We start from the raw sequence: 24,911 nt of genomic DNA, 5'->3' as shown, positions 1-24,911 counted from the left end.
CTATGCTGTACACCTGCAACCAATAACAACAACAACAATAATAATATCAAAAGGAAAAAATATTAAAAGTAAAAAAAAGAACAGTGATGTTTCTGATATACAAGACATTTTATCTTTTACAATTTGCTTAACACAAGAAGTTAAGCACGTGGGAGGACAAGCAATCAAACAATGTTGGTCAACATGTTAATATTAGAGGCTGCAGGAAGGAGCAAGAGCCAAAGCCAGTGCTGTTCTTAGCTGTGTCTGTTTTCACTGAAAAAACTAACTGGGCTTTCACTGACAAATTTAAAGTGTCCTTGGACAGAATGACAGAAAACTGGCTTTGCTACAGAAGCAGTGCGACATGTGCCAAGCAGTACCCACTTCAGGACTGAAGGACTTACTCCCTTGGGTGATGGGAGACTCTCCTCTCTAGAAATGACCCAGCCGAAAAAAAAAAAAGAAAAAAAAATGACCCAGCCTAAGAGTTCCGTCTCCCCAGGTCACATCCTCTTCCTCATCCGCTGACATGCTGATGCCAGGGTACATCAAGGCCTGGCCCTCTTGTCCCACTGCAGACAACTGTGAAGGGCCACCCCAGCTCCAGAGATCCCGACAGGCTTAGTGGAGGCCTTCGCTGAGTCTGTTTCACAGCCTGCCTTCTCCCTGCCCAGTGCTGGTTCCTGCCCTTTCTTTCCGCAGGTGTCAGCCCCAACCGTGCTCTCCGAGTAATAAACTTTCAGGACGCTTATCTCAGTCTCAGAGCTGGCTTCTCCAAAACCTACCCACCCCCCAGCTTTTTAGATATAATTAACATAGAACATTGTGTAAGTTTGAGGCATACAACGTGTTGATTTTATATACTTACATATTGGAACCGTAGCTGTTAGCTAACAACTCCGTCACATCGCAAAATTACCATATTTTTTGTGTGTGGTGAAAACGTTTAAGATGTACTCTCTTACCAACTTTCAAGTATATAATACAGTATTATTAACTGTAACCATCATACTGTAGATTGGATCCCCAGAGCAAATTCACCTTATACCTAGAAGTTTGTACCTTTTGACCAATATCTTCCCTTTTGGAATTTGCCATTCAGAACTCTATTTCTGCCCCACTCTCCCCTTGGCCAGTCAGCATTGCACAACGCTTAAACTCAACAGCTATACATGGCAGCCCTGGAAACTCATTGCTTGAAATCGCATTTTTTTAACTATGAATTAAGTCGATGCAACCCTTAGTATTTGTATTGGCCATTTGTTTCTCATTTTTTTCTTTATGAAAAGATGTTCTGAGTAACTCAAAATCTATCAAGACGATATTTTCATGAATCTGTGTAATACCCCGGTAGAAGAGATGAATAATACATGATAACATTATCTGGAAACAAATGTGGTAAGCAGATGTGTCATGTGATAAGTATTTGGTCCTGGGATATCCCAGCCAGAGTATCCCCAGAATATGGGGTCATAAAACAGGAGAGTGGCAGCGAGACATTGTTTCTCAAAAGTTTCAAACACTGAACTGGAAATGAGCCTCTTGTCCCTGCAGTGGTATGTAGCTGAGGAAACACACCTACTAACTACACAGTGAATTAATATGTTTGGAGAGAAGTCCCTTTTCTTCGCAGCCCCTGTGAAGGAGAAGCTGTTTGGACATCTCTGAAGAGCAGTCTTTCAGACTACTCCTCCTGTCAGCCCACCCCAGCACAAGGCCAATTAAATGTCGATGTTGTAGTGTGTCTCACAAGCCTGTGTCTTGATAATTGAGGCTTCCTTTTTTCAGGCTCAGCTGGGGTCACAGAAGTAGCCATACGACAGCCTGTCTGTACCTAAAGGGTCCAAGATGATCTCACTCTCGTGCCCGGCAGTCGGTGCTGGCTGGCTGATGGGACCCAGTGTTCTTACATTACAACACACACACACACACACACACACACACACACACACCATTACCAGTGGATTAAACACTTAAAAATGAAAAGCAAGCCTTTAACATTTTCAAAATTAAATATAAGAAAATATCTTTATCACTTCGAGATAGGAAAGAATTCTTACCCAAAGCAGAGGAATGAGACTGATGAATTTAAACTACACATCAAAGATACTTTAAACAAAGTAAAAATATACACTACAGATTTGGAAGAAGTATTTGCTTTTTTCCAAATGTAACTGATAAAAGATTTGTTTCCAAAATACAGGAGCAGGCAAAAGTAGGTTTATAGTTGTGAGTACACAAAACACAGACATTATTCTTATATTATTATTTATTAATGATTGTACTATTTTTTATATGAACAGCTGTAAACCTACGTCTGCCCACCCCGCAAAGAAAGTGCTCCTACAAAACACTAGGATAGCAAACCCCACCACCATCATGGACGAAGGATATGGACAGGCACTCACAGAAGAGGAACCCAAATGACAATCAAGCATCTGAAAAGATGCCCAGTGTTGCTCATAATCATAAACAAAATACAAATTAAAACAATAATTTCACATCATCAACCTGGCAAAAAAAAGTTTTAAAAGTAGACAAAACTCAGTGTTGATGCAGGTGTGGATCGATCAAGGGGAATTCTCAAACACTGATCTGTCTAGCGATAAGCTGATGAGGTTCCAGAATCTCCTGAGAGCACCATTTTAAAACGAGGCCCCATGGTCTCTGCAACAGGGGAAGAGAGCACAGAGAATTCAGTCATTTTCTGCCGACCTTGGAAGTTACACGTGCCACACCCTATTGGCACAGCCAGTCTCACGGAACCAATCCAACCACAAAGTAGGCTAGGGGGGCGGTCCTTTTGTGCCCGGGAAGAAGACAATGAAATAGGCTTTGATGGACAGGTGTGACTCTCTCCATCACATTTGACAAAATAGCAAAATTTTCTAAAACTTGGGGGTAGATAGACATTCATTTTTATTATTCTTTACATTTGTCTGCTTAAATATGCTGAAATTGTTTTAAAAAGGAAGAAAAAGAAACCTTAAATGATCTGTTCAGTGTTACAGAGATAACAAGTGGTGAATTGGACGAGCACTGTCTCTAAGAACCTCGCTTTAAGGGTCAAATCCAAGTACTAATTTCATATTATTCATTTAGAAATATTTATTGAGTTTCTATTCCATTCCTGCCCTTCAGGGGGGCACAGTCCACTGGTAGAGGAGGCAGATGGAATATGAGGAAAAATATGCTCAACGTGCTACTCATCATTATAACCTGGTTAACATAATAACTGGAAACTTCTTCATGATGGTCTTGCTTCCCAGGAAGTTTTAAATATGCACGAGCAGTTCATGAGGTCAACATGATCTTCAATAAGAGCCAAACTCTCATGGAGAGTCAGTCCAGGAACTTTCTGAAGTAAAACTCCGCCGTGCATTCCTCCAGTTCATGCTCTGCCGGTACAGACTTGTCAGGGAGGTGCAGCTAAAATAACATACCTAGTCCCGCTCAATCTCATGTCCTCAAATAATAGGTTCTTGGCTCTGCTACACAAAAGGAGAATAGAGAAAAACAGGTTCCCAATGGAAAGGAGAATTGTTCAACTTGCTGGTATTGAAGTCTTCTGCCTCCTTGGAACAGCTGGGCTGATGACTCTCAGGGCACACTTGTGGAGGCTGGACACTAAGAAGACCCAGCATATTTTCTAGACCATCCTCCATGACCAAGGGCACAATTGCTTCCAGTAACCCATCTCCTCATATCCTCTTCAATGTGGTTTAAAGAACATCCCTGTTATATAGATGAGAGGGACCCAAAACCCCAGAATTCTCTTCTGGAGGGCATGCCCCTTATAGTGCAGGCTTCCACCACTAGGTGAGTCTTCTAGGAACCCATCTGTGTCAGTGTACCAGCTGGTGTTGTTGTGAGAGGGTGCATTCGGATTCAGTGAATTTTTTTGGAAGATTCTTTCAACATGTTTGTCCATTTCATGACGGGTGATTTACAAGCACACCTGCCCCGTCACACTGAGTGTTCAGCAGTTTTTGACCAAAACAGTATGACCCCCCTGCCCCACCCTCCCTATTCACCCAATATCACCCTGAGCAACTTTTTTTTTGTTTCCCTGGATGAAAAAAATCCTCAAAGGGGGACATTTTGCCCATGTGGAAGAGGTGAAACAAAAAAATGGCAGAAGCACTAAAAGGCATCAGAATTGACAAATTAAAAAAACTGTTTTGAACAGTAGAAAAAAATGTCTTAGTAGGTGTAAAGCATCAAATGGAGAGTACTTTGGAGGTGACTGAAGTTTGAACAGGCAAGAATAAGCACACAATTTTTTATAAATAAATCCTGTTTGTTAGTTTATTCAATCTTCCCTTCACTGATGGATATTTATGTGGTTTCCAATTACAGGCCATTACAAACAATGCTGCAGTAGATAGTCTTTACATACCGATTTCACTCGTGTGTAAGGTCTGTAGGAAGAAAATCCTATGAACAGAATGTAGAGCCAAAAGGATGTACATTTGTAATTTTGATAGCTATTGCCATCATTTTAAGGGATGCTCCAGTTCATAGTCCTGGCTGCAATATATTGGAATCACATCTTCATCCACACAGTATGTCATCAAACTCTTTAATCTTTGACAATCTGAGAAGTACAAATACTATTGTACATTCTAATTTGCATTTCTCTTAGCGCAAGATTGAACATGTTTTGCTATAGACATAACAGCCGTAAGATTTCACCTTTTCAGTGAACTTTTCACATCTTTTACTTGATGTGAAAAAGCACTTCAAAATTAAAATAAGTAGTGTTCTCTGGCCAACTATGAGTCAAATGTCCTTTGACTATGAAGAAACAAAGATAATTTTCATGAAGTTATTGGCCAATTTGCAGAAGTTAATATTATTACTCATAAGAAATGTTATTACTCATCACTGTTGCAATTCCCTTCTAGTCATTATCACTAGTCATTTTGTTTCATGATTAATATTTTGTCTTTTGTGTGTTTTTTTTCTTTTTATTGAATTTATTGGGGTGATACTAGCAAACAAAATTACACAGGTTTCAGGTGCACAATTCCACAACATGTTATCTGTACACTGTATTGTGTGTTTACCACCCCAAGTCCCATGATTAAGATTGAAAAAGATTTTATCATATGAAAGGGTGTTTAAAAATTACCCCCTCTGAATATCAGATCACTGGAAATGCCACTGCTGAGTACCAGTGAGTGTGGCTTACCTGAGTTGTCCCCCAGCCCAGCTCCTGTCCTAGGGAAAGTGTATGATGGGGGGAGGTCAAGGCTGGGAAGGCAGTTTGTCTGGACTCTCCCTGGGGCTCTGAGGGCCCAAAGGGCAGCAGCCGCAGGAGCAGCTTGGGGGCTGGCAGCCTCCACCCTGGCTTCCCGGCCTTTGGGGCAGCCAGGGCATCTGCAGGAAAAATCAGGCACATTGGCCCAGGCACTGGCTGGCATCAGCTGCAGACAGAATCCTGGGGGCTGGAGCAGAGCCCAAGGAGGGAAAGGGTGATGTCCCTTGGGGAAGGGCCAGAGAAACATGATTTTATATTGGGATCCCAATTTTATCCTTTGGCTGGGGTGATCAGGAAACAAGGGTTAAAGTTTCAGCAGCACTTTTACATTTTATTTGAGAACAATTGCAAAAAGTATTAACATTTTAGTGTCTTTTGTAACTCATCAGGTTCATTTTTAACAACTCTTCACCACTTTCCCGACTGGTCTGATGACAGATTAGATGTGCCACCCACTTGTCAGCTGGGGCCTTCCTGCTCATCCCACATTTGGCTCAATTTCCATGGCTGTCTGAAGTTTTCAGGGTACGTACTTAGGTCCTCTGTTTCCTGGGGCTTTACATTTCTGCATTAGAGTCTGTTTTGTAGTACAGGAGTTTGGACAACAAATCCCACCTCTTCTTGCACCCACAGTAAGAGAGAGGTGTCTCTTCACCTCTTTAGTGGGAATGATTTGAGGGAAGTGATGGAGGGAGTTTACATGGCAATGCCAATGACTTTAAATGCACAGGTGTGCTGTGTATTTTTTTTAAACAGGAGAAAGGCAGCATTTAATGCATGTCCATGGAGAATTTACACAGACATGGTAAGGCCTTGAAAATTCCCAAATTCAGTGAGGCAACACTGGGTATATAAGACATTTTGGACAAAGAAAAAAAGATGCGGGGGTGGGGAATGGCCTATTAGATTTCAAAAGTGAGAGTGTGTGATTTACACACAGTTGATGAATTACAAAACAATCACAGCAGGAAAATCCCCCTAGGTGACTCAGAAATCTGGGACACAGAGGTTATCCAGCCAACATGCACCTGGGACTTGCTTCAAAGCCCCAGTCAAAGCTAGATATCTCAGTTACCAGGAAAAAGGCTGAAGGATTTATCAATGCGGAAAAGACTGTTTGCAGAACCCTAAGAGTCTACCAGGCACTGTGCTTCCTTCTTAGTAGTGGAAGGCCTGAAATGCAACAATTCAACCTTTATTTTGAAGGGATTTCCCAGTATAGCCCAGCCTCTACACCCCTAAAAATTCACTACTGCAAACTCACTGATGTGGCAGAGCCTTGAACCTTTGTAGGATTCAACTCCCACCCCCTGAAGCACAGTGTCTTACCAAGGTCTTCACGGTACTGGCTGGCACTTCTCTCATGTAGTGTGATTAATACGGTATCATTGACACAGCAGGCCTATTTGATGCAATGTTTTGCTGCTGCCCCTGAACCTCTGGATGCACAGGATGCTGCACCCTCCAGCTCATCCTCTTGCCCTGGCATCCCATCTCAGTTTGTCACTGTTGAAAGTTCTACAATTGCACTGCTACCTCCTCGGAGACTCTGCCTACCACTAGTGAGGGTGTTCCTGTTACCAGCCAGTCAGCAGGTGACCCAACTCCAAAATCTTCTTTTAGACTCTGCTTCCTAAGACCACCCCACTCTCATTCCAGTCATTGGAGGTTAGGTTCATTCAGGCTCTCAGACTCAGGATTTCCCCATAGGGGTACATTAGGGAGAGCTTTCAGGAGCTGCTCCTATGAGGAGGTAAAGGAAGAAGGACGGGGAGCAGGGGAATCCAACCTGTGGCCTGTGGGCTGCATGCAACCTGGGAAGGCTATAAAGGCAGCTCAACACAAAATCATAAATTTACTTAAAACTTTGGTTTTTGCTCATCAGTTTTCATTAGTGTTTGTGTACTTCATGTGTGGCCCAAGACAACTCTTCTGCTTCCAGTATGGCCCAGAGATGCCCAAAGCTTGGTCACCCCTGGTAGAGGGAGAGCTGAATGGTAGGATAGGTGTAACAGAGGCCTCAGCCGCCCCTACAGGGAGCTCTGCCGCTGAAACGGACAGAAACACCCCAAATGGAAGATGGGGGCTGCATCTGTGAGTTACTGCCCCTGGGGACAGGGCACAGTTTTCAGTGAGGCAATTTCCTGAGCAGGGCCTCGACTGTGACCCTGGTGAAAACAGAGCCTTGGTCCTGAAGTGGGGATCTGGGTGGCATACTGTGACATCTGCTGCAGATAGGACGACCAGGGGCAAGCAGGAGAGAGGGCAGCCCAGGGCACGGGGATATCAGTGCTAAAGCTGGAATAGTCCCAAGCAAAGCAGGAGATTTGGTTGCCCTAGAAGCCCTGACCTTAAAGTTCTAAAAGGAGCTACAAATTTATCAACTATCGTTTTCTTGATAACAATGAATATGTATTAGTAGAGTATATACCAGTAGTTAAGAGGCTAGGCCACTGGATGAATATTAAAGGAGTAGCTTAACTACAAAAGGCTACTAGGATGTTTGTGACAGTATATAACTTGTAATCTTTAGTGGGTGAGTCGTGGAACATGAATATTAACATGTCTTAAAGCAGGTCCCTGACATAAAAAAAAGAGTAGAAGTTGCTCAAGCTAGGCCCCTATAAGGAAATGTTGTAAAAGATCATATCAGAAAAACTAGCAGCAGCCTAGGTATTGGGTCAGCTAGCAACAGCACCAGAATCACCCGCAGATCTTATTGCTAATGCAGAGCCCCACCAGCAGAAACAGTCTTGGCACCTAGAGGTTGAGGGTAGGAGACCATAGGGAGCTGCCTTATTAGCAAGCTTCATAAGGATTCTGATGCCAGTGACAGCAGATCAGAATCTAAGACACATTGTACTATTTTTACTGCCCATTTCTCTTAGCTAATCATGTGTTTAAGTTTCTAGCAAGTCCAGCTGCAAGATAAAATACAGGACACTCAGTTAAATTTGCACTTCATATAAATAATACTTTTTAACATAAATATATGTCATGGGAACATAATAAAATAATGTAAATATAGAACATCACCATAATGTTATAACAAAATAGTATGTACTAATAATAGTATAAATTATATGATTAAATTAACATGTATGAAATAGGTGCATTTATAACAAAATATACGTTATTAATAGCAAGAGATTATTCATTGTTCATCTGAAATTCAAATTTAACTGGGCATCCTGCATTTTTATTTGCTAAATCTGCCAACCCTGCTTTCAAGGGAACTTTTAAACACACAAAAGCAAAAAGAGTAGTCGCACCAACCCACATGTAACCATCCCTCTGATTGGACAATTATCAACATTTTGCCCCACATATTATTTTTAAAAAAATTTTTGTACCTACCAATTACGTTCCATCATGTGGGAGATACAGAAGTCATTATGTTCTGAGGTAACTTGCCATCACGTTGGGAAATGTGACAAATGTTCAAGAAGTAAGTGCTAAAGTGTGCCGCGCTGACTGTGCCACTAGAGAGTTCGGGAAGGCAGCACCCCTGCCGCCTGTAGAAGAGAGCGTGGAGCTGAGGTTGTGTTGCGTGCGGTGAGATCCGTGGCAGCTGAGCAAGCTTCCCAAGTCCGGTGTCCGGCGTGACCAGGTTGAAGGCACTTGGTTCTGTAAAAGTCTCCCTCCGTGTGAAAGCACTCGCCGCCCAGGCCTCCCACTTCACCCAGCAGGGCCCACAGCAGCTGTCACCCACCCAGCTAATACACACCAAGCACAGGGCACATTACAGCATCAGGACCGATTCGCTCTTGAACGCATCAGCACCTGGCTGTTCAGTCTTCTCTGGGTGACTCGTTAATGAGCCTCTGCAGTATGCTGTCTTTGGCATCACTGGGGAGTTCCATCGTTCCTGATTGAAAGTAGCCCTGAGGAGGATTATTAATTGATAAGAGAAGCAAAATTCTATTCTGTTGGCCAGCTTAATGCTAATGCTTATGAAGCACCACAGCTACTTGAGCTTATTGGTACATGTCAAATAATTAAGAAAAACTCAGGATGATGCTGTAGCTCATCTCTTAAATGACATAAGCATTTTAAATGGTCTATTTTTCTATGCAAGTGACATCAACACAAAATGTGGGGTTTTGTACATTTAATAAGTTTTTACTTTCTAATTTCTCTCAAGTTTAAATGCAACTAATTCAAATACTAAGGATGAAAACATGAAAAAATATTTTACTGAAATATAATATAATTGCACATCAAGAAACACTAAATGTCCTCAGAAGCCCCTTTCATGCTCCCTGGTCTCGGTCACCACCTCCAACTAACGGGTAACTGCTGTCCTGACTTCTAATGCCGTGGAATAGTTTTATATTTTATGTAAATAGAATCATACGATATTTACTCTCTTAGATATCTGGCTTCTTCACTCAACATTACAGCTGTGAGATTCAAGGATGCTGATTTTAAAGTGATTTTTATTATTAAATAAGTAATGTATACTTAACATTGAAAAACTAGAAAACTGGTTTTTAATTAGTTTCACAATTGTATGTATGTCTGTATACAATTTATTTCATCGAAATTATAAGCTTTTATAAAGGTCATGCATAAAAAGAAAAATTTTCATTTCTTTTTTGGTGTTTTTATTATTCCATTTAGCCTAGCCTAGTTTTACGACTATTAATCCTATTTCTCAAAAAAAAAAAAATCCCTAGCCAGCTCCTAGTGCCCTACAATCTTTGCAGCATCTTTATAATAAAAACAGAAAAGTAGGAGTAAGACACAGTTTATTTAACAGGTGATGTGCTCACTGGTAGCCGGTAGTGTCTGGCGAAGCAGTGGTGTTACCAGCTCTGCCCGTGTAAGGATGTCTGTTGTAGCAGCACTCTGGGTTTTTTTCGGAAAAGCGAATGGGCATCTCAGACTTGAAGTGAAGACCCAAGGTATAATTGTTTCTACTCAGCTCATTATGGGCATGAGTCCATTTCAAAACAGTCCACCTGTCTCATAATCTACCCAAGAGAAGAGGTACTCACAGGGACCTCTACTTGGATTTGTGCCTTAAGTGACCAGGTATAATGTGCACAGGTGACTGTCACATAAGTTTACATAGCACAAGCCACACAGCATTCTCAGCATTGCCCTGAGATACAACTGTTTTTCCTTTCCATTTTTTTATTGTGGTAAGGTACACATAATACAACATTCCCCATCTTAATCACTTTTAAGTGTACAGTTCAGAGGTATTAAGTACATTCACATTGTTATACAACCATCATCATTCTCCAGCTCTGTTAACTCTTTCCATCTTGCAGAACTGAAACTCTGTTCCCATTAAAAAATAACTGCCCATTTTCTTCTCCTGGCCACTACAATTCTACTTTCTTCGGGATACAGACTTTTATTAATTTATTTTTTTAGAAGATTTTCTTTATTTTTACAGAGGGGAAGGAAAGGTGAAAGAGAGCAAGAGAAACACCGATTGGTTGCCTCCCACACACCCCCAACCAGGGACTTGGCGCACAACCCTGGCATGTGCTCTGACAGGGAATTGAACTGGCGACCCCTCAGCTTGCAGGCTGCCACTCAATCCACTGAGCCACACCAGCAAGGGCAGGATACAGACTTTTAAAATACAAAATGCAAAATTCTTTCTCATGCACTCAATCCAGCTCCTGGCACACAAGAGCTCCTAAGGAGGAAGTGGTTCTCTGTTCTCCGAGTTGAATCCCGGCCCATTGCTTCCTGATCTCTTTATCTTTGCAAAGGTCATCAGCCCCATCTCTGTATGCTCTCTGGTCAAATCAGATTTGGGCAAGGAGGAAGAGTTATATCTAAATGTAAGGACCTGGAGGGTATCTTACCCTCAGCCATCTCTTACGTCATTTCTGATTCTTCTCATTCCAGGAAGTGCTCCAGAGAATCACACCCTGGCTCACACCACACCTTCTGCTGACTTAGAAATTGTCTTAAAACTCCGTGAGGCAGGATGAGCTGCAAGTGACTGCTTTCTCCAGCTAGGTACTTTCTGACCTTGCTCTACAATTCAGTCCTTCAGCTCTTATTTCTTGAGCTACCACATTATGCCTGACTCAATGGACCTACCGTTAACTACAAGCCCTATCATCTGGGACTTCCAGCCATAGCTGGTTGAGAAGATCAGCAAATAGTCTCCCCAAAATGCAAGAACAAAACTGGGCAAAATTGACCAAAACAACCACTTTAGCTCTCTGAGAATAGATCAAAGGCACATAATCTAAAAACCACCTATGCTTGAAAACCAGCTAAACCGCAGGTAAGAACAATGGGAGTCTGTGGCATTCTGGCCTGGGGCTGGTCTCATTCCCCACACCCACCCACGGTCCCAGCTCCGTCAATAGAGAAGTTCTGTCAGGGCAGGGCAGGGCATGAGTGAGTGCCGACAGGACCTCTGCTGCAGTCTAAGGGTTCATTCAGTTTGGAGTGCTTAGCCCTACAGGGAGAAATAACTAGCATCAGAGATGATAATTATACGGGCTGATGCAAAAGACCATGGTTGTCTTTTTCTCATTTCTTACCTTCTTTAAAAGACATATGACTTCATAAATAAATAATTATAACATTATCTTGTTGGGTTTACGGCATATACAGATGCGATAAATAGGATAATAATAGCACAAAGAAGGGTGCAGGGAACAGGGGCATATTGAAGCAAAGTTTTTATATTTTTCTAGAGTTAAATTAGTATTAACCTGACGTAGAATTGTGATAAATTAAGATGACTATTGTAATCCTTAGATTGTAAACTTAAAAAAATAAACTTTCCCCCCCAAACTAGCAGAGCAGTTGAAATGTTACCCTGAAAATATTTAACATAAAAGAAGGCAAGATGTGGGTCGTGACCAGGCCACAAAAACCTGGTATTAAATGGTAAGAAACTTGAACTTTATTTTGCTCATTACATAAATTCATTGGAAGATTTTAGAAAAGGGAGTAGCATTGTCTAATAGACCATGAATTGAGAAGAGGTCAGGCTAGAGGCAGAGGACTGATTGGAAGGTAGTGGGAGTAATCCAGGCAATAAAGTATTAAAGACTTTGCCAACAGGAGGAGTCTTTCTAAATTAAGAAAACATATTTAAGAAACAGAATTGACAGGTCTTTATGATTAATAGCACCTAACAGTGAAAGAGAGGGAAGTATCCTCAAAACCATGCAGTTTTCTGACTTAGACAATGGCTGGGTGGTGGTGGCATTCATTTGACAGGAAAGAGAGAGGCAGAACTGGGGTGGCGGGCGGCGGGGGGGATTTAGTTTGAGGTACCCAGGACTGTCCAGTTGGAAGTTCAGATGTGGAGCTTGAGACAGAGTTCTGGGTTAAATGTGAACAGGTGAAAGTCACTGGAATATTGGTTCAGTTGAAGCATAGGTTTGAATGAGGCTACTCAGAGAGAGCACATAAGTGAGAAGGAAGTGGGCATGCGACTGAATCTTGGGGAACATCCACATGCAAGAGATAAGCAGAAGAAGAGGTCACAGAGAAGGAAGAAAGAGAGAAGCAGAATTGAACGTAAAAAGGACATCAGGAAGCCAAAGGGGAGTAGAGAGAGAATGTGATCAGATCAACATCAAATGCCAGATAATCAGAAATAAAGATGAAGAATGATAAGGAATGTGCCCATCGTACGCGAGAATTTGACTGTAATTGTTAACCTTAGGAGAGAGGTTTCAGTGGAGTGGTGGACTGGGGTGGAGTTGGTTGGAAGTTAAGGTGAGCCAAACTACAGGAGGTTGAATTAGACAAAGGAAGTGTGCATAGGGAGGGCAAATGACTCCTCCAAGAGCTTGGAACAGAGAACAAGAGCGTGAGAGGGCAGTAGTCAGGGCTGAGGTGTTTAGAGAAGCTGTTTTTCTTAAAGTTAGATGACACTTAAAAAAGAGGGGACAGCATGCTTATGTGCCAAGGGGAAGCCGGGGAGAGGGAGAGGGTGATATCACAGGCAATTGAGTGAGACTGCTGAGGAGGCCAGAGGAGAGGGGATACAGGCAATGCCCACTGCAGTAGGCCCAGCAACAGGGGTGTCCAAACTTTGGGTGTCTCTGGGCCACGCTGGAAGAAGAAGAGTTGTCTTGGGCCACACATTAAATACATAAGCACTCACGAAAACTTATGAACAAAGTAAAGGTTTTAAGTAAATTTACGATTTTGTGTTGGACCACATCCATAGCCCTCCTGGGAGGCATGTGGCCTGCAGACCTCGGCTTAGACCCCCTTTGGTAAATATCCCTAAGATAATTTTTGGAATAAATTCTGTTAATTGGGTAGAGAAGTCTTCTTACAAATGTTTGTATTCCCTACTACAGTATGTTAGATGTGCAAGTATGCTTGCAACTTTTTTAATTCAGTAAATCATTCCTCTGATCAACAATCAACGACACTCTATTGCTCACAAGGAATAGAGGTAGAAACTAATTCAAGTCCTTCCAAATCTAGCTAAACCCCTGGTCTCCAGCTGTTTCCACAGCAGTGCCCTCCAGCCAGCTGCTATGTTGACTTGCCCACAAACGTGCCTTGCTCATCCTGCTACCTTTGCCCTATTCCTACTCCATCACAAAGTGATCGCCCTCTTTACAAATAGGGAGACTGAGAATAAAATCCCAACCTATCTCGGACTAAGAAGTCCTTTGCCATCTGCCTTCAGCTTATCTCTCCAATTGCTTACAAAACTACTTTCCCCCATGCTCTCTTCTGTTCCCAGAACTGGGAAGTACTTCCCTGCCTCGCAGACATCCACCCTTATCTGACTGCTGCCTGGAATGCTCTTTCCTTAGCATTTTTTGTGTGTGGTTGGCTCCTTCTCATCCTTCAGATCTTAGCCTGAATATCACTTTACTAGAGCTATATAAAATAAAGCCCACACTCCATTATTTACTATCTTGGTGATTCTAAATAATGCTGCAATGAACGTAGGGGTGCTTATGTTTTTCACATTAGTGTTTTGGATTCCTTTGGATGAATTCCCAAAAGTGGAATTGCTGAGTCATGAGGCAGTTCCATTTTTAGTTTTTTGAGGTATCTCCAAACTGCCTTCCACAGTGGTTGCACCAATCTGCATTTCCACCAACAGTGCAAACGGGTTCCCCTTCCTCCACGTCCTTGCCAGCACTAGTTTGCTGACTTACTGATGATAGCCATTCTGACTGGTGTTAGGTGATATTTCATTGTGGTTTTAATTTGCATTTCTCTGATGACTAGTGATGTTGAGCATCTTTTCATATGCCCTCTTTGGAGAAGTGTCTATTCAGGTTCTTTGCTGGTTTTTAAATTGGGATGTTTGTTTGTTTGTTTTGGTTTTGAGTCTTATGAGTTCTTTATAAATGGGACTACATTGAACTAAAAAGCTACACGTGTAACTTCACATAGACTTTACAAGACTACTGGGTTTTGAAATATCTGCTTTGCAGGTTTGTTGAAATCCCAAGCTGAAGAGCTCTCCAGTGTTTATGGTTTTAGAACTCACTCTGCCCACCTGTAGGCAGTTTTTTGGGGAGCCTGGAATCTATCCTGACAGAAATGTCAAGGAAGAAGTTCCTTCCAAACCCTTCTGGATGCTTCTGCAGTCTGAAAATTCTGCTTCACGTCTGACCTTAGGTTTTGGCTGTAACTGACTCCATGTTTTAAGCCCCATCTAGGGATGCTTCTAGGCAAGAAGCATCCCTAGACTCCAAGAAGCCCTGCCTTCCCTGTAAAAGATGACTTCAAGGGTAGTCTGCTCTGCTCTCCATCACCTCCTTCCTTCCTTGTAGCGTGCCACCCTCCCCAAGGCTGGCAGTGAGCATAGAATCCTCAAGGGCTCTTGTTTCTAGCACTCTGCCCCTGAAAGCCATGAGTCATTCATTCCCAAAATCTTCTCAGGCTCTGAGTACACCCAGTAGTGATTTTCTTCCTGGGTTCCACCCTGGAGAAGATGTGTGCGGTCAGGAAAATGTCACCCAACCTGTCTCTGCCTATTTGACAGGTCAGCAGGAAGCACTGTTCTACCGGGTGTCCTCCTGGCTGTTGTTGCTCCAGGAGAGCCTCCCCTAAGAGGATGGGTGTCTGCTCTTCATTAAATCTTCACCTCCACGGACCCAGCTGTTCATTGCAGTAGAATCTGGGCAATGCTGTACTTCACCAAGGACTCCGTTTTTTAGCTTCCTCAGTGGCCGGGGATGTAATTAAATGCCATCGTTCTAATGACACACATGTTCCATTCCAGCTGCTTGAAGTTCTTTCTCTGCTAAATGGTTTAGCAATTAACTCTTTGGCCAGCGCCTACCACCCCTGGGAGTGGCCTGCCAAAATGACCTGTACTCCTGCCGTTTTAGAGTCCCTGTAAATTAGGAAGAACTCTTGCCATCTCAAGTAATGTCATGATGTAGCTTGCTTGCTTGTTTGTTTATTTATTTATGGGAGTGGAACATGGCTATCATTACTCATTTTAAATTAGGACTACTGGGAACAAGCACCATCAAGGTGGCTATAATTCACCAAAATGCCAGCTTTTCAAAATTCTTAAATGTATATATAACATTCCAGAGTGTAGACAATAAGAGGAGAACCTCACATTTACACCAGGGCTCAAATTTATATACTGACATTATCTCCAAGTGAGACTGTAGAGTCCCAACGTGTGTGTTAGACCATTTATCCAGTGTAAATAAACATTTAAAATATGCCACAGTGCAATCCTGCGCTTGGTATTGCTTAATTTACTTCTTCATTTAATACACAGAAACACCCCTGCACAGTCCCCCGCAAAAAAGCTATCTGAACCCCACTCCCAACTCTTGGAAATCTTGGGTTAGGGTCTCATCACCTGCCGGGGGTGAGAAGGGTACTGAAAGGGTGACCTGGAGCGAGGGTTTTAGACAGCAGAAATTTCAAGGTCACCTCCCAAAGTCTTGGAGATTTGGGCTCTGCGTTCCTAAAGAGGCCCGCGTGGCCCGGAACGCCGCAAGGACCTGTGCGCTGCCCTAATCTAATGAGTGCGGCGCAAACCGCAGCCACTTGGAAGAGAGCGTGGGGCGCAGCCGCCTGGGGTACAGAGTGGGGCGTGGCCGCAGGCGGGATGGGCGTGGCCTCGGCCAGTGGAGAGGAAAGGCCTGGGTGGAGAAACGCCGCTTCCCGCGCTGGGGGCAGTCCCAGTCTCCGCCGGAACTTCAGAGGCGACTTACCTCCCTGTGCCGGAAGGGCTGCGCCTGCGCGCTCCAGGGACCTGAGGGCCCGGGACGCTGGCGCCTTCGGGAGCGGGCGTTTGGGAGGTGGTGGCTACCGACGAGTCAGTTTCGTTTCCGCTTTTCACAGTTTCTTCCGGAAAGCCGGAACGTGCAGGAGCAGGCGGACGGACAGTACACCCACTGTGCCCAACTCGTGTGTGGCTACAAGAATTTCCTTGGACCCCGCCCATTAAAGCGATTTCATGGTACACCTCTGTGGACCTGTCTCCCCAAAGTGAAAAGTTGGTGTTTAACTCGTGGGTGAGGAGACACACTTTCGTGGCGCAGAGGAGATTCCAGGGGGGCGAGCCATAAGGAGCTCATGGGCCCTCCCACGGGAGCGCCTGTTAACCCAAGGCTGTGGGCAGCTTGACAGGTCCTCGATCCCTGGATTTACCCCTGACAGTGCTCTGGATGCCCGCTTGGGAACTGCTTCGGGGCCATGCCAATTTCACCCACTCTAACCGCCTTGCGTCCTGACTGTATGTCTCCTGTCTAGATTCTTGGCCCAGTGATGAGAGACTTTCAGGGCTGGCTGGAAGCCACAGCCCAGTCTACAGATGCAGTCTGAATCCAGCGGGTGTGAAGAGGAGACCCCTTCCCTCTGGTGGGGTTTGGATCCTGTGTTTCTAGCCTTTGCAAAACTCTACATCAGGGATATCCTGGACTTGAAGGAGTCCCACCAGGTGCCAGGTATGTGGCTGGCCCCCTGGTGGATGCCCTGTTTTACATCTGTACCCCACTCTCCCCGGAAGCTGCAGAAATCTGGGGCTTAGGGCTTTCAGCAAAGCCCTCCCTCCTGCAGACTTTGAAAATGACCTAGCCCTGACCCTCAAACAAGATTATTTCTATGCAAGTTAAAAACAGTCTAAATCTTTTTTTAAATAGATGTTTGGAGGAATAACCTTTGTACTGATGAATGTTTTTTACAGGATTCTAAGTCTTTCATATTTAAAAATGCTCAGTTGTTTTTCCTGGCCCTCCTCTTGGTGGAAAGGTCTCTGGACCAGGCATCCCGAGGCTTTGCTCCCTTGCCTAACTGTGCCACTTACCTGGCCTGGATGTGACTCACCTGTAAAGCCTCTTTGTAAAAATGGGGATTCACCTGAATTCCTTGTGGGGTTTTTTTTTGTTTTGTTTTGTTTTGAATTCATGTCACATTTTGAATTCACATCAAAGTAACATAAACATCATCTGCCTTGTGAACATATGTAATCCCATCGTTTAGAACAGTATCTGGTGTGTAGCAGGCCCTCAAGAAACAGTCATTGGAGCAACAAAGCATTATAAGTGTAAATTTCAAGAAATCAGTTTTTTAAAATTAGAGTGGGTGTCAATAAAGATAGGCTCTCCATACCTAAAAATGTAACGTATACTGTGGGGTAGATTTAAATAATTCACATAGCAGTGTATGGGTCTTCGCACATTTACTGTGCTATATGAGAAGTTTGGTTCAACTCTCTTTGCTATTTTGAATGAATAGCAAGCTGTGGGTCAGAAGTAGTCAAGAATCTCAAGTATGCAGTTTTAATGAGGCAATGCTTTGTGTGTGTTTCCAGTTTTGTGTACAAATGTATTTGGATGACCTTAATCTAAAGCCTTTTTTATAGATTTTTCACCACACCTTTATTTCCTAATTATTGTTGGAAATGTTCTGGTTTTTCCTTGGAAGGCGGCCATCCTCCCCCACATTTGTCCATTTTCCAGAACAGTCTGGTATTCTAAATAGCTCATCTCCTCAGGAAAAAATTAATTCACACCAAATGCCAGCCTTGCTTAGAGGTCTTCTGTAGGTGCTTAAGGAGTTATTGTCACCGGAAAGGGCCTGCCCTGGAGTGGGTCTGCCTCTGGCAGGCGTGTAGTGTGTGGGTTCTTTATTTGTGCAGGGAAGCTTTTACAATACTAGGCCAGGTGATTTTGAGAGGATGTTTATTAAAGCTGGGGATAGTGAAACAAAGGAAGGTCTAGGATAAGAGAAGCAACAGAAGAGAATCCTATAATCTAGAAAGGTTATAGGAAGGAAGCTAGCCAAGGCCAGGGCTGCTGTTAGCTCACTGAAAAGTCAGAGTAAAGGGAAAAGGGGGCCTTGGAGACTGGTTCAGGGGGTAAGCCCGGATGAGCTGCCACTGCCCGCTGTTTCCCTGGTTGCAAGTCCAGTGGGGAGGGACCCTTAGAGTTTAGGCAAAAGTTCCCACCAGAGGAAGGAAAAGCAGCGGTGTGCTCCAGAAGGAGCCCCTCACCGAGTCTGTTGTCTTCAGACTTCTCTCTCCTTTGCAGGTGTGAATCTTAGGGGTGGTCTCTGGGGAGGGTTTCAGCAGAGCATGCATCAGCTTTCCAGGTGTGTGTGTTTTAAGGTTTTATTTATTTATTTTTAGAAAGGGAAAGGGAGGGAGAAAAAGGGAGAGATACATCAACGTTTGGTTGCCTCTCGCACGCCCCCCACTGGGGACCTGGCTGGAGACCCAGGCCTGTGCCCTGACTGGGAATTGAACCGTGACCCTTTGGTTCACAGACTGGCACTCAATCTGCTGAGCCACACCAGCCAGGGCTCCAGGTGTGTTTTTTAATATGTTAATGGACCAAAATAAATGCATAGAGGAACCATTTGCTGGTCTGCTTTGCCTCTATCTTGGATGTTTGACTCTAATTGGGGTGTTTGTTATTCTCCTGATTTCATTCGTCCTTGGGTTGGGCAGGCATCAGTGGCATTAATTGGGTTTCCGTTATCTATCTCCTCGACCCTGGCAATTTAAGCTGTTTACTCTCTGGCTAGGGAGGAGAGATGTAGACCATTTGCTCTCAAATGCCCTTGGTTAGGGAAGATAAGCTCTTTCAGTTTACTAACTGGCCATAAATTACTTGACTCCTTTGGCCCTATTTGTCTAACCACCTGTCTCAGTTTTCCTTTTCTCACTTGTCAAAAATTCTAATATCTAACTGTCCTGCCTCAGTATCAGGGGCATGATGAGCTTAACTCTTCCTGTGGGTGGAGAACTTTATGGTGGATTAACCACAAAGCAAGGAAGACTGGTCCCAGTGTTCTTTGCTGTATGTGATTTTTAAAATGAAACCTCATGATTGAAGCAGACATCAACCTTAATTTCACATAGTGACCTTTAGATTAAACTGTAGGGCCCTAGGGGTAGGAAATGCCACATCTAGGTTTTTGTTTTTGTCATTCTGGTTTGGTTTGTCATAAAGAAAAAACTCCTATTTGGATTGCATACATTTTAAATGTTTTTTTTTTTAAACATTAATGTGTGGTTGCCTCTCATGTACCCCCCCACTGGGGACCTGGCCCACAACCCAGGCATGTGCCCTGACTGGGAATCGAACCTGTGACCCTTTGGTTCTCAGGCCAGCACTCAATCCACTGGGCCACACCAGCCAGGGCAAAATTTAGAAATGTTTAAACAGCAAAGAATATCTTAAAAATAATAAAAGTTAACCAAAGAATGATAAAACAAGAAACGAATATATAAGAAAGACATTGGTTGGCCTTTGTCCTTGGTTCTCCGGAGATCTTTGGATTTCTGGGATGAGAGGCTGGTCTTTGTTATCAGGGTGGTCCCCTGAACCACACCTGAGTTTATGCTAATGAGTGCCTCCTGCTGGGCCCCCAGGTAGTTTCAGGGTGGGGGTTGTTAGTGCCTGAAAGACCAACCACGTGATTAGAGGGTTGAGTTTTGAGCCCCTGTGACTTCAGCCTGACTCCTTGGGAGGGGGGAGGGGAGGCCTGGAGATGATTGGAGTTGTCCTGTGACCAGTGATGGATAATCATGCCTATGGAATGAAACCCAAATAAAAGCCCTGGGCACTGAGTCCTGAGTGAGCATTCCTGGTTGGTAACCTTACATCTGTGTGCCCTGAGGACATGGGAACTTTGTGCCTGGACTCTGCCAGGCCTTGTCCTATGCATCTCTTCATTTGGCTAGTCTTGATTTGAACCCTTTATTAAAATCATAGTTGTAAGCATAGCACCTTCCCGAGTTCTGTGTCCCATTCTAACATTATCAAATCGGTTGGAGTCCTGGGAATTCCCGAATTTGTAGCCAGTTAGTCAGAAGTGTCGGTGGCCTGAAGACCCCCAAATTTGGGGCTGGTGACTGAAGTGAGATCAGTCTTATGGGAGACTGCCCTTAGACTGTGAAATTTGACTTTGTCCTGGATAGCCTCAGAATTGCTTTGCAAAATGTCAACTCCCCTAAAGTGACATGTGAATTTAGGGTTAAACTAATAAAAATATTGTGGTTTGACTGTGGTGGTGTTTTAGGTGTGGGGGGGTCTCATTTTGTCTTTTTGTTTAATAGCTCAAAGCTCAAAGCACACAGTAGTCTCTTACTCCAAAGCCTCTGTCCCTGTCAAGAAACATAAGAATTTTTATGAGTTTATTTGAGCCAAGCTAATGACAGTTGCCAGGAAGCCAAATCTCAATGAGTTGAGAAAATGCTCCAGGGTAATGACAATTTAGTGCCATATTTTACACGTTAGAATCAGAGGAGAAGACTTCAGGGGGTTAGGTAAAACCCCTTGGTGATAGATTTGGGAGGCGGGAGAAAGCAAAGTTTAAGGAGGGAAGAACCTCTGGGATTGGATAAAAGGTAAACTGATAGACACATACTCTTACACAGGTGGGTATAAAATAGTTAACAGTTAACAATTAACATGAAAACAACAGTAAGGGGATCTGTGGTCTCCCTGAAAGAGAAGATTTTACATTTCAAAGGTATGTTGTAGATGCAAAAAGACAACAGACAGCTTCCATTAAGGTGAAGATTGACCTTTGTTAGGGGAAAATACTGGCCTAGGACATGATTACCTACCAGGAACTGCTTTTAGTTAATCAGTTTAATTTCAAACCATCCTTTGGGTTACTTTACGTCTCCGAGTTTGTAAGTCTGCCTCCCAGGCCTCCCCTGAGCTTAGGTTTAGTATGTGGCCCTTTTCTCTCTCTCACAGGATAGATATGGAATCACTTATTTAAATCAAAATACAATACTTATATTGTCTAACTTTAGAGGGTTCAGTGAAGTAGAAATATGTATTCATAAGGATTATATTAAATGATTATATACACTTGTATTTTAAAAGTATTTTCTTAGGCATTTTAACACTATCAAACTTCAATTAAAGCAGCTGTAGCACCAGTTAACTAACAGCAGTTAGACTAAAAAAACATAAGTCAAAAGCACTTTAAGGGAGAAAACAGGCAAATGTTTTGCTGTGATGTGGCTGTTCGGGGGTTGGCTGCTATGAAAGCTAAATCAGACCCGCCTGTGACCCTGGATTTTGGACCCTCCCAACATGACCCCGCTTCTGGGGGACCTGATGACCCAGGGACCCCCGATCCTTGGGCTTCTGGGGGCTGCACGTGGAACAAAAGGCATCAGGAACAACCTTCCATTTGGGGAAAGGCTGCAGCTTTAACTCAGCATCAGCTCTCTCTTGTGGTTACTTTCTGTTCTCAGCTCGCCAGGCTCTCCGCAGAGCTGCCATCCAGTTTTCTTGAGCTCTTTTCTCCTAGAGGAGAATCCCATGTGGGTAGAAGGTGGTGGTTCTCCCCAATTCTTTTTTCACGTCTTCAGCCATCTTGTTGCGGTTGTACTTCTGATATTGCAGAGTTCATGTTTCCACGCGCTTTGGGAAATTTTTTTTATTTCTACACAATGTTATTTCCTGCTAGTTGATTTTCTTGGAGTGTTTCTGCTCAACCCATCTGCTGTTTTCTTCTAAATTTGTTCTCCATTTTTCTGTGATGCTTTTAAGTTGTCTCAGTTACTTGGGATTGGAAGGATTTTTTGCTTCTTGAGTGACTGTGTCTGTCCTTGAAGTGGAGCCATTGTCAGTCCATGAGTTGAACCTCTAGCTCCCTTTTCTGTATTTTTTTCAAGAAAGTCTCTTGTGTCCTTAGGTGAAGACCCATTCAAATTTTTATCAAGCGTTGCCCAACAAGGAGTTGGCAACTTTGGATGACTTGGGGACTTCATTGACTTGTGTCATTGGTCTGATCTTCTCATCGCCCTTTCCATGTGCTCCCAGCCAGTCATAACGCCTTTTGGCCAGCTCTTTTTACCTTCTTGAAGCATGTCGGCTCTGCCCTGTACCAGCCACTGTAGACAGCAGCACACACCATGGTGCCGCAAGAAAACCCAGAGCCCTGGGCCTGGGGGAAGCTTTCCGACGCCACCAGCAGAACACCCACTGTGGCTCCACCACCAACTGGAAAGACATTTTGGGGACAGGCAGTATGCCCCCATAGGTCCGAAGGGCTCCCCAGCTCTGCTTTTGATTGCCAATGCCCTGTGTGCCACAGCTAATCACAGAAACATAGAGTGTTTTGTCTCTAATACAGACAATTGCCTGACAAGGACCACAGACCATGAACAGGGCTGGGGGAGGAGAGGCCAGTCAGGTTTTTGAAAAGACTGCTCTGTAACTTTGCTCTGCTCGGTGCACAGTTGGAAAGAATTATTACCTGTCCAGTGCATTTGGAGACCAGCCCCGAGCTCCGGCCACTATAAGCCCCACCTGGCCCTACAGCAGCAGACTTGGAGGGCCAGAGTAGTGCCAGCCATAGCCGATCTCTGCGCAAGAGCATGTCACAGTGCGGCCGGGGCACACTTCACTAGAGGACTCTTGCACCCATGTCCCTGGGTGAGGCTCATTCTCCCGATTTTAACTTCCCTTCTGCCACACAGAGAAGCAGGAAAGGTTGTCTGCAAAGGCCTGCGGGCTGTCCTCCTCTTTCCTTTGTGTTTGCTCAGTGCAGGCAGGCAGTGCCAGGGCTGAGGGCCTCCCCAAAGGTAGTAACTAAGACCTGGGCTTTAATCGGAAGAACTTAGGAGCAGTTCTCAATGGGAACTGCCTTGCTCTGAAAACTTCATGGGTTATCAGTGGCACCAGTCTGTCCTTGTTCAATCCAAGTGCTCCTGGTTGGGGGGGACTCTCCTCTGGTGACGACACCATGACCCAGGCCCTTTCCCTTGAGTGGCCCTGCCATTTCAGCTCATGGTCCCCAAGGTTGCCCTGGGCACATCTCTAGTTTACTAAGTGTCCTTTGAAGTAGGCCTGTCAGGGGCCCTTCTTTTGGCTAAATTTGCCATCTTTTCTTCAAACCACATCTCACCCTTCTCTGGCTAACTGGGGCCAGAGCCTCCTTGTCCAGCCCCTGCACCTCTGCTGTGAGCTACTCACCCCCAGCCCGTTTACCGGCGTGGGGAACCAGTCGCCTGTGGAGGCCAGGGTGGGGTTTCTGACCCGTGCTGTGGTTCAGACCGGGGGTCCCCCTTGGACGTGGAGAAGAAAGGCTCCGACCAGGCCTAAGGGTAGGGAAGGTGGCCAAATGCCTGAAGTGGTAACTGATTCTCTGTTTGCAGATTTTTTTTTAAGGAAGTCACCGTTTAAAAGTTTATAGCCTCTTTCTGAAAGTAAAGAATTCAGTCGTAGTGGAGAAAAAAAAAAAGAGGATTTTAGTCAGGACTCTAGCTACAGGTGCCAGGAACACAACACAAATAGCTTAAGCCAAAAAAAAAAAAAAAAAAAAAGTCAGGTATGGATGGGGGCAGGGCACCGAACGGAAGCTCTGCCGGAGCCAGGACAGCAACTGGACCTGGGTCGGCATCAAGGGCTCACCACTGCCAGGAGTCCCTCTGCCAGAGTCCAGTCCCTGAGTCCAGTCCCCGAGTCCAGAGAAGGCCTCCAGGTGTCAGTGGGTGGGGAGGGCTTGGCCTCTCAGGTCTCTGCTCTAGCAGGAACCTGCCTGCTGGCGTCTGGTATCTAGGTTTGGAAATAGGGTTTCAAAACGTTTTTGAGTTGTAATGGGTTGGCCCCAAAGCACAGTGTTTGGTAACCTAATTATCTTCTCTTTAAAAAAAAAAAAAAAAAGAAGCTACTGCTAATTCATAGAAACAATGACTGGTTTCCTAGAAAAGCACCAGTGAAAGAGCCAAAGAAACCTTTTTCATGATTTCTTTTTCCTTCTCCAGCCCCTCAAACCACTGTGCTGTGTTTGGTTCCGTAACAGGATGACTGTTTGCAGGCCCCTCAGGGGAGTTCTGCGGCGACATACATGTTGTTTTCACAAGTGGAAGAAAGAGTAGCCAGGGCCAGCCGGGCAACATTGGTGTTCTCCGTTCTGCACTAGTGCAAGCTTCTTTGAAGCCAGGCTTTCTCCTTATGGACCTGAAGAAAAGACATCTGATTTCTTGGGGCTTGCCACTTGGCAAGGGTCAGTTTTGCCACTGATTTTTGACACATGCCCCATCCTCATCCCCACAGTTAACATGGACCGAAACAGAAAATGTGATCATGCCTTATATGGACTTTGTCTTTTTTTTTTTTCCAGGTGTTTTTTTTTACAACGGGCATCCAGTAAAGCAGGTCGATATCTTGGGAACTGTTATTGGAGTGAGAGAAAGAAACGCTTTCTACAGTTACGGAGGTGAGAACCACAGTGTCTGACAGGT

The 24,911-nt window shown here is 44.2% G+C and overlaps 1 protein-coding gene across 8 annotated transcripts in view; it reads left to right on the top strand.

The window, feature by feature from the left end:
• Positions 1-16,500: 16,500 nt before the first annotated feature.
• STN1 (STN1 subunit of CST complex) overlaps positions 16,501-24,911 on the top strand; it is a 40,390-nt gene continuing 31,979 nt past the window's right edge. For 4 of the 8 annotated variants that reach the window (XM_036027256.1, XM_028513871.2, XM_036027255.1 and 1 more), the window contains exons 1-3: positions 16,501-16,707; positions 16,946-17,139; positions 24,791-24,886. In XM_036027256.1, the coding sequence (XP_035883149.1) occupies positions 17,007-17,139; positions 24,791-24,886 (229 nt within the window). In that variant the 5' untranslated portion in view covers positions 16,501-16,707; positions 16,946-17,006. The remainder of the gene's footprint in view (positions 16,708-16,945; positions 17,140-24,790; positions 24,887-24,911) is intronic. The other 4 variants (XM_036027254.1, XM_036027253.1, XM_036027252.1 and 1 more) reach the window with 3 other exon arrangements.

The sequence above is a fragment of the Phyllostomus discolor genome, chromosome 5 (assembly GCF_004126475.2).
Source record: "Phyllostomus discolor isolate MPI-MPIP mPhyDis1 chromosome 5, mPhyDis1.pri.v3, whole genome shotgun sequence".
Taxonomy (NCBI): Eukaryota; Metazoa; Chordata; class Mammalia; order Chiroptera; family Phyllostomidae; genus Phyllostomus; species Phyllostomus discolor.
Note: the sequence above shows the minus strand (reverse complement) of the source record. Positions and strands in the feature narration are given on the sequence as shown.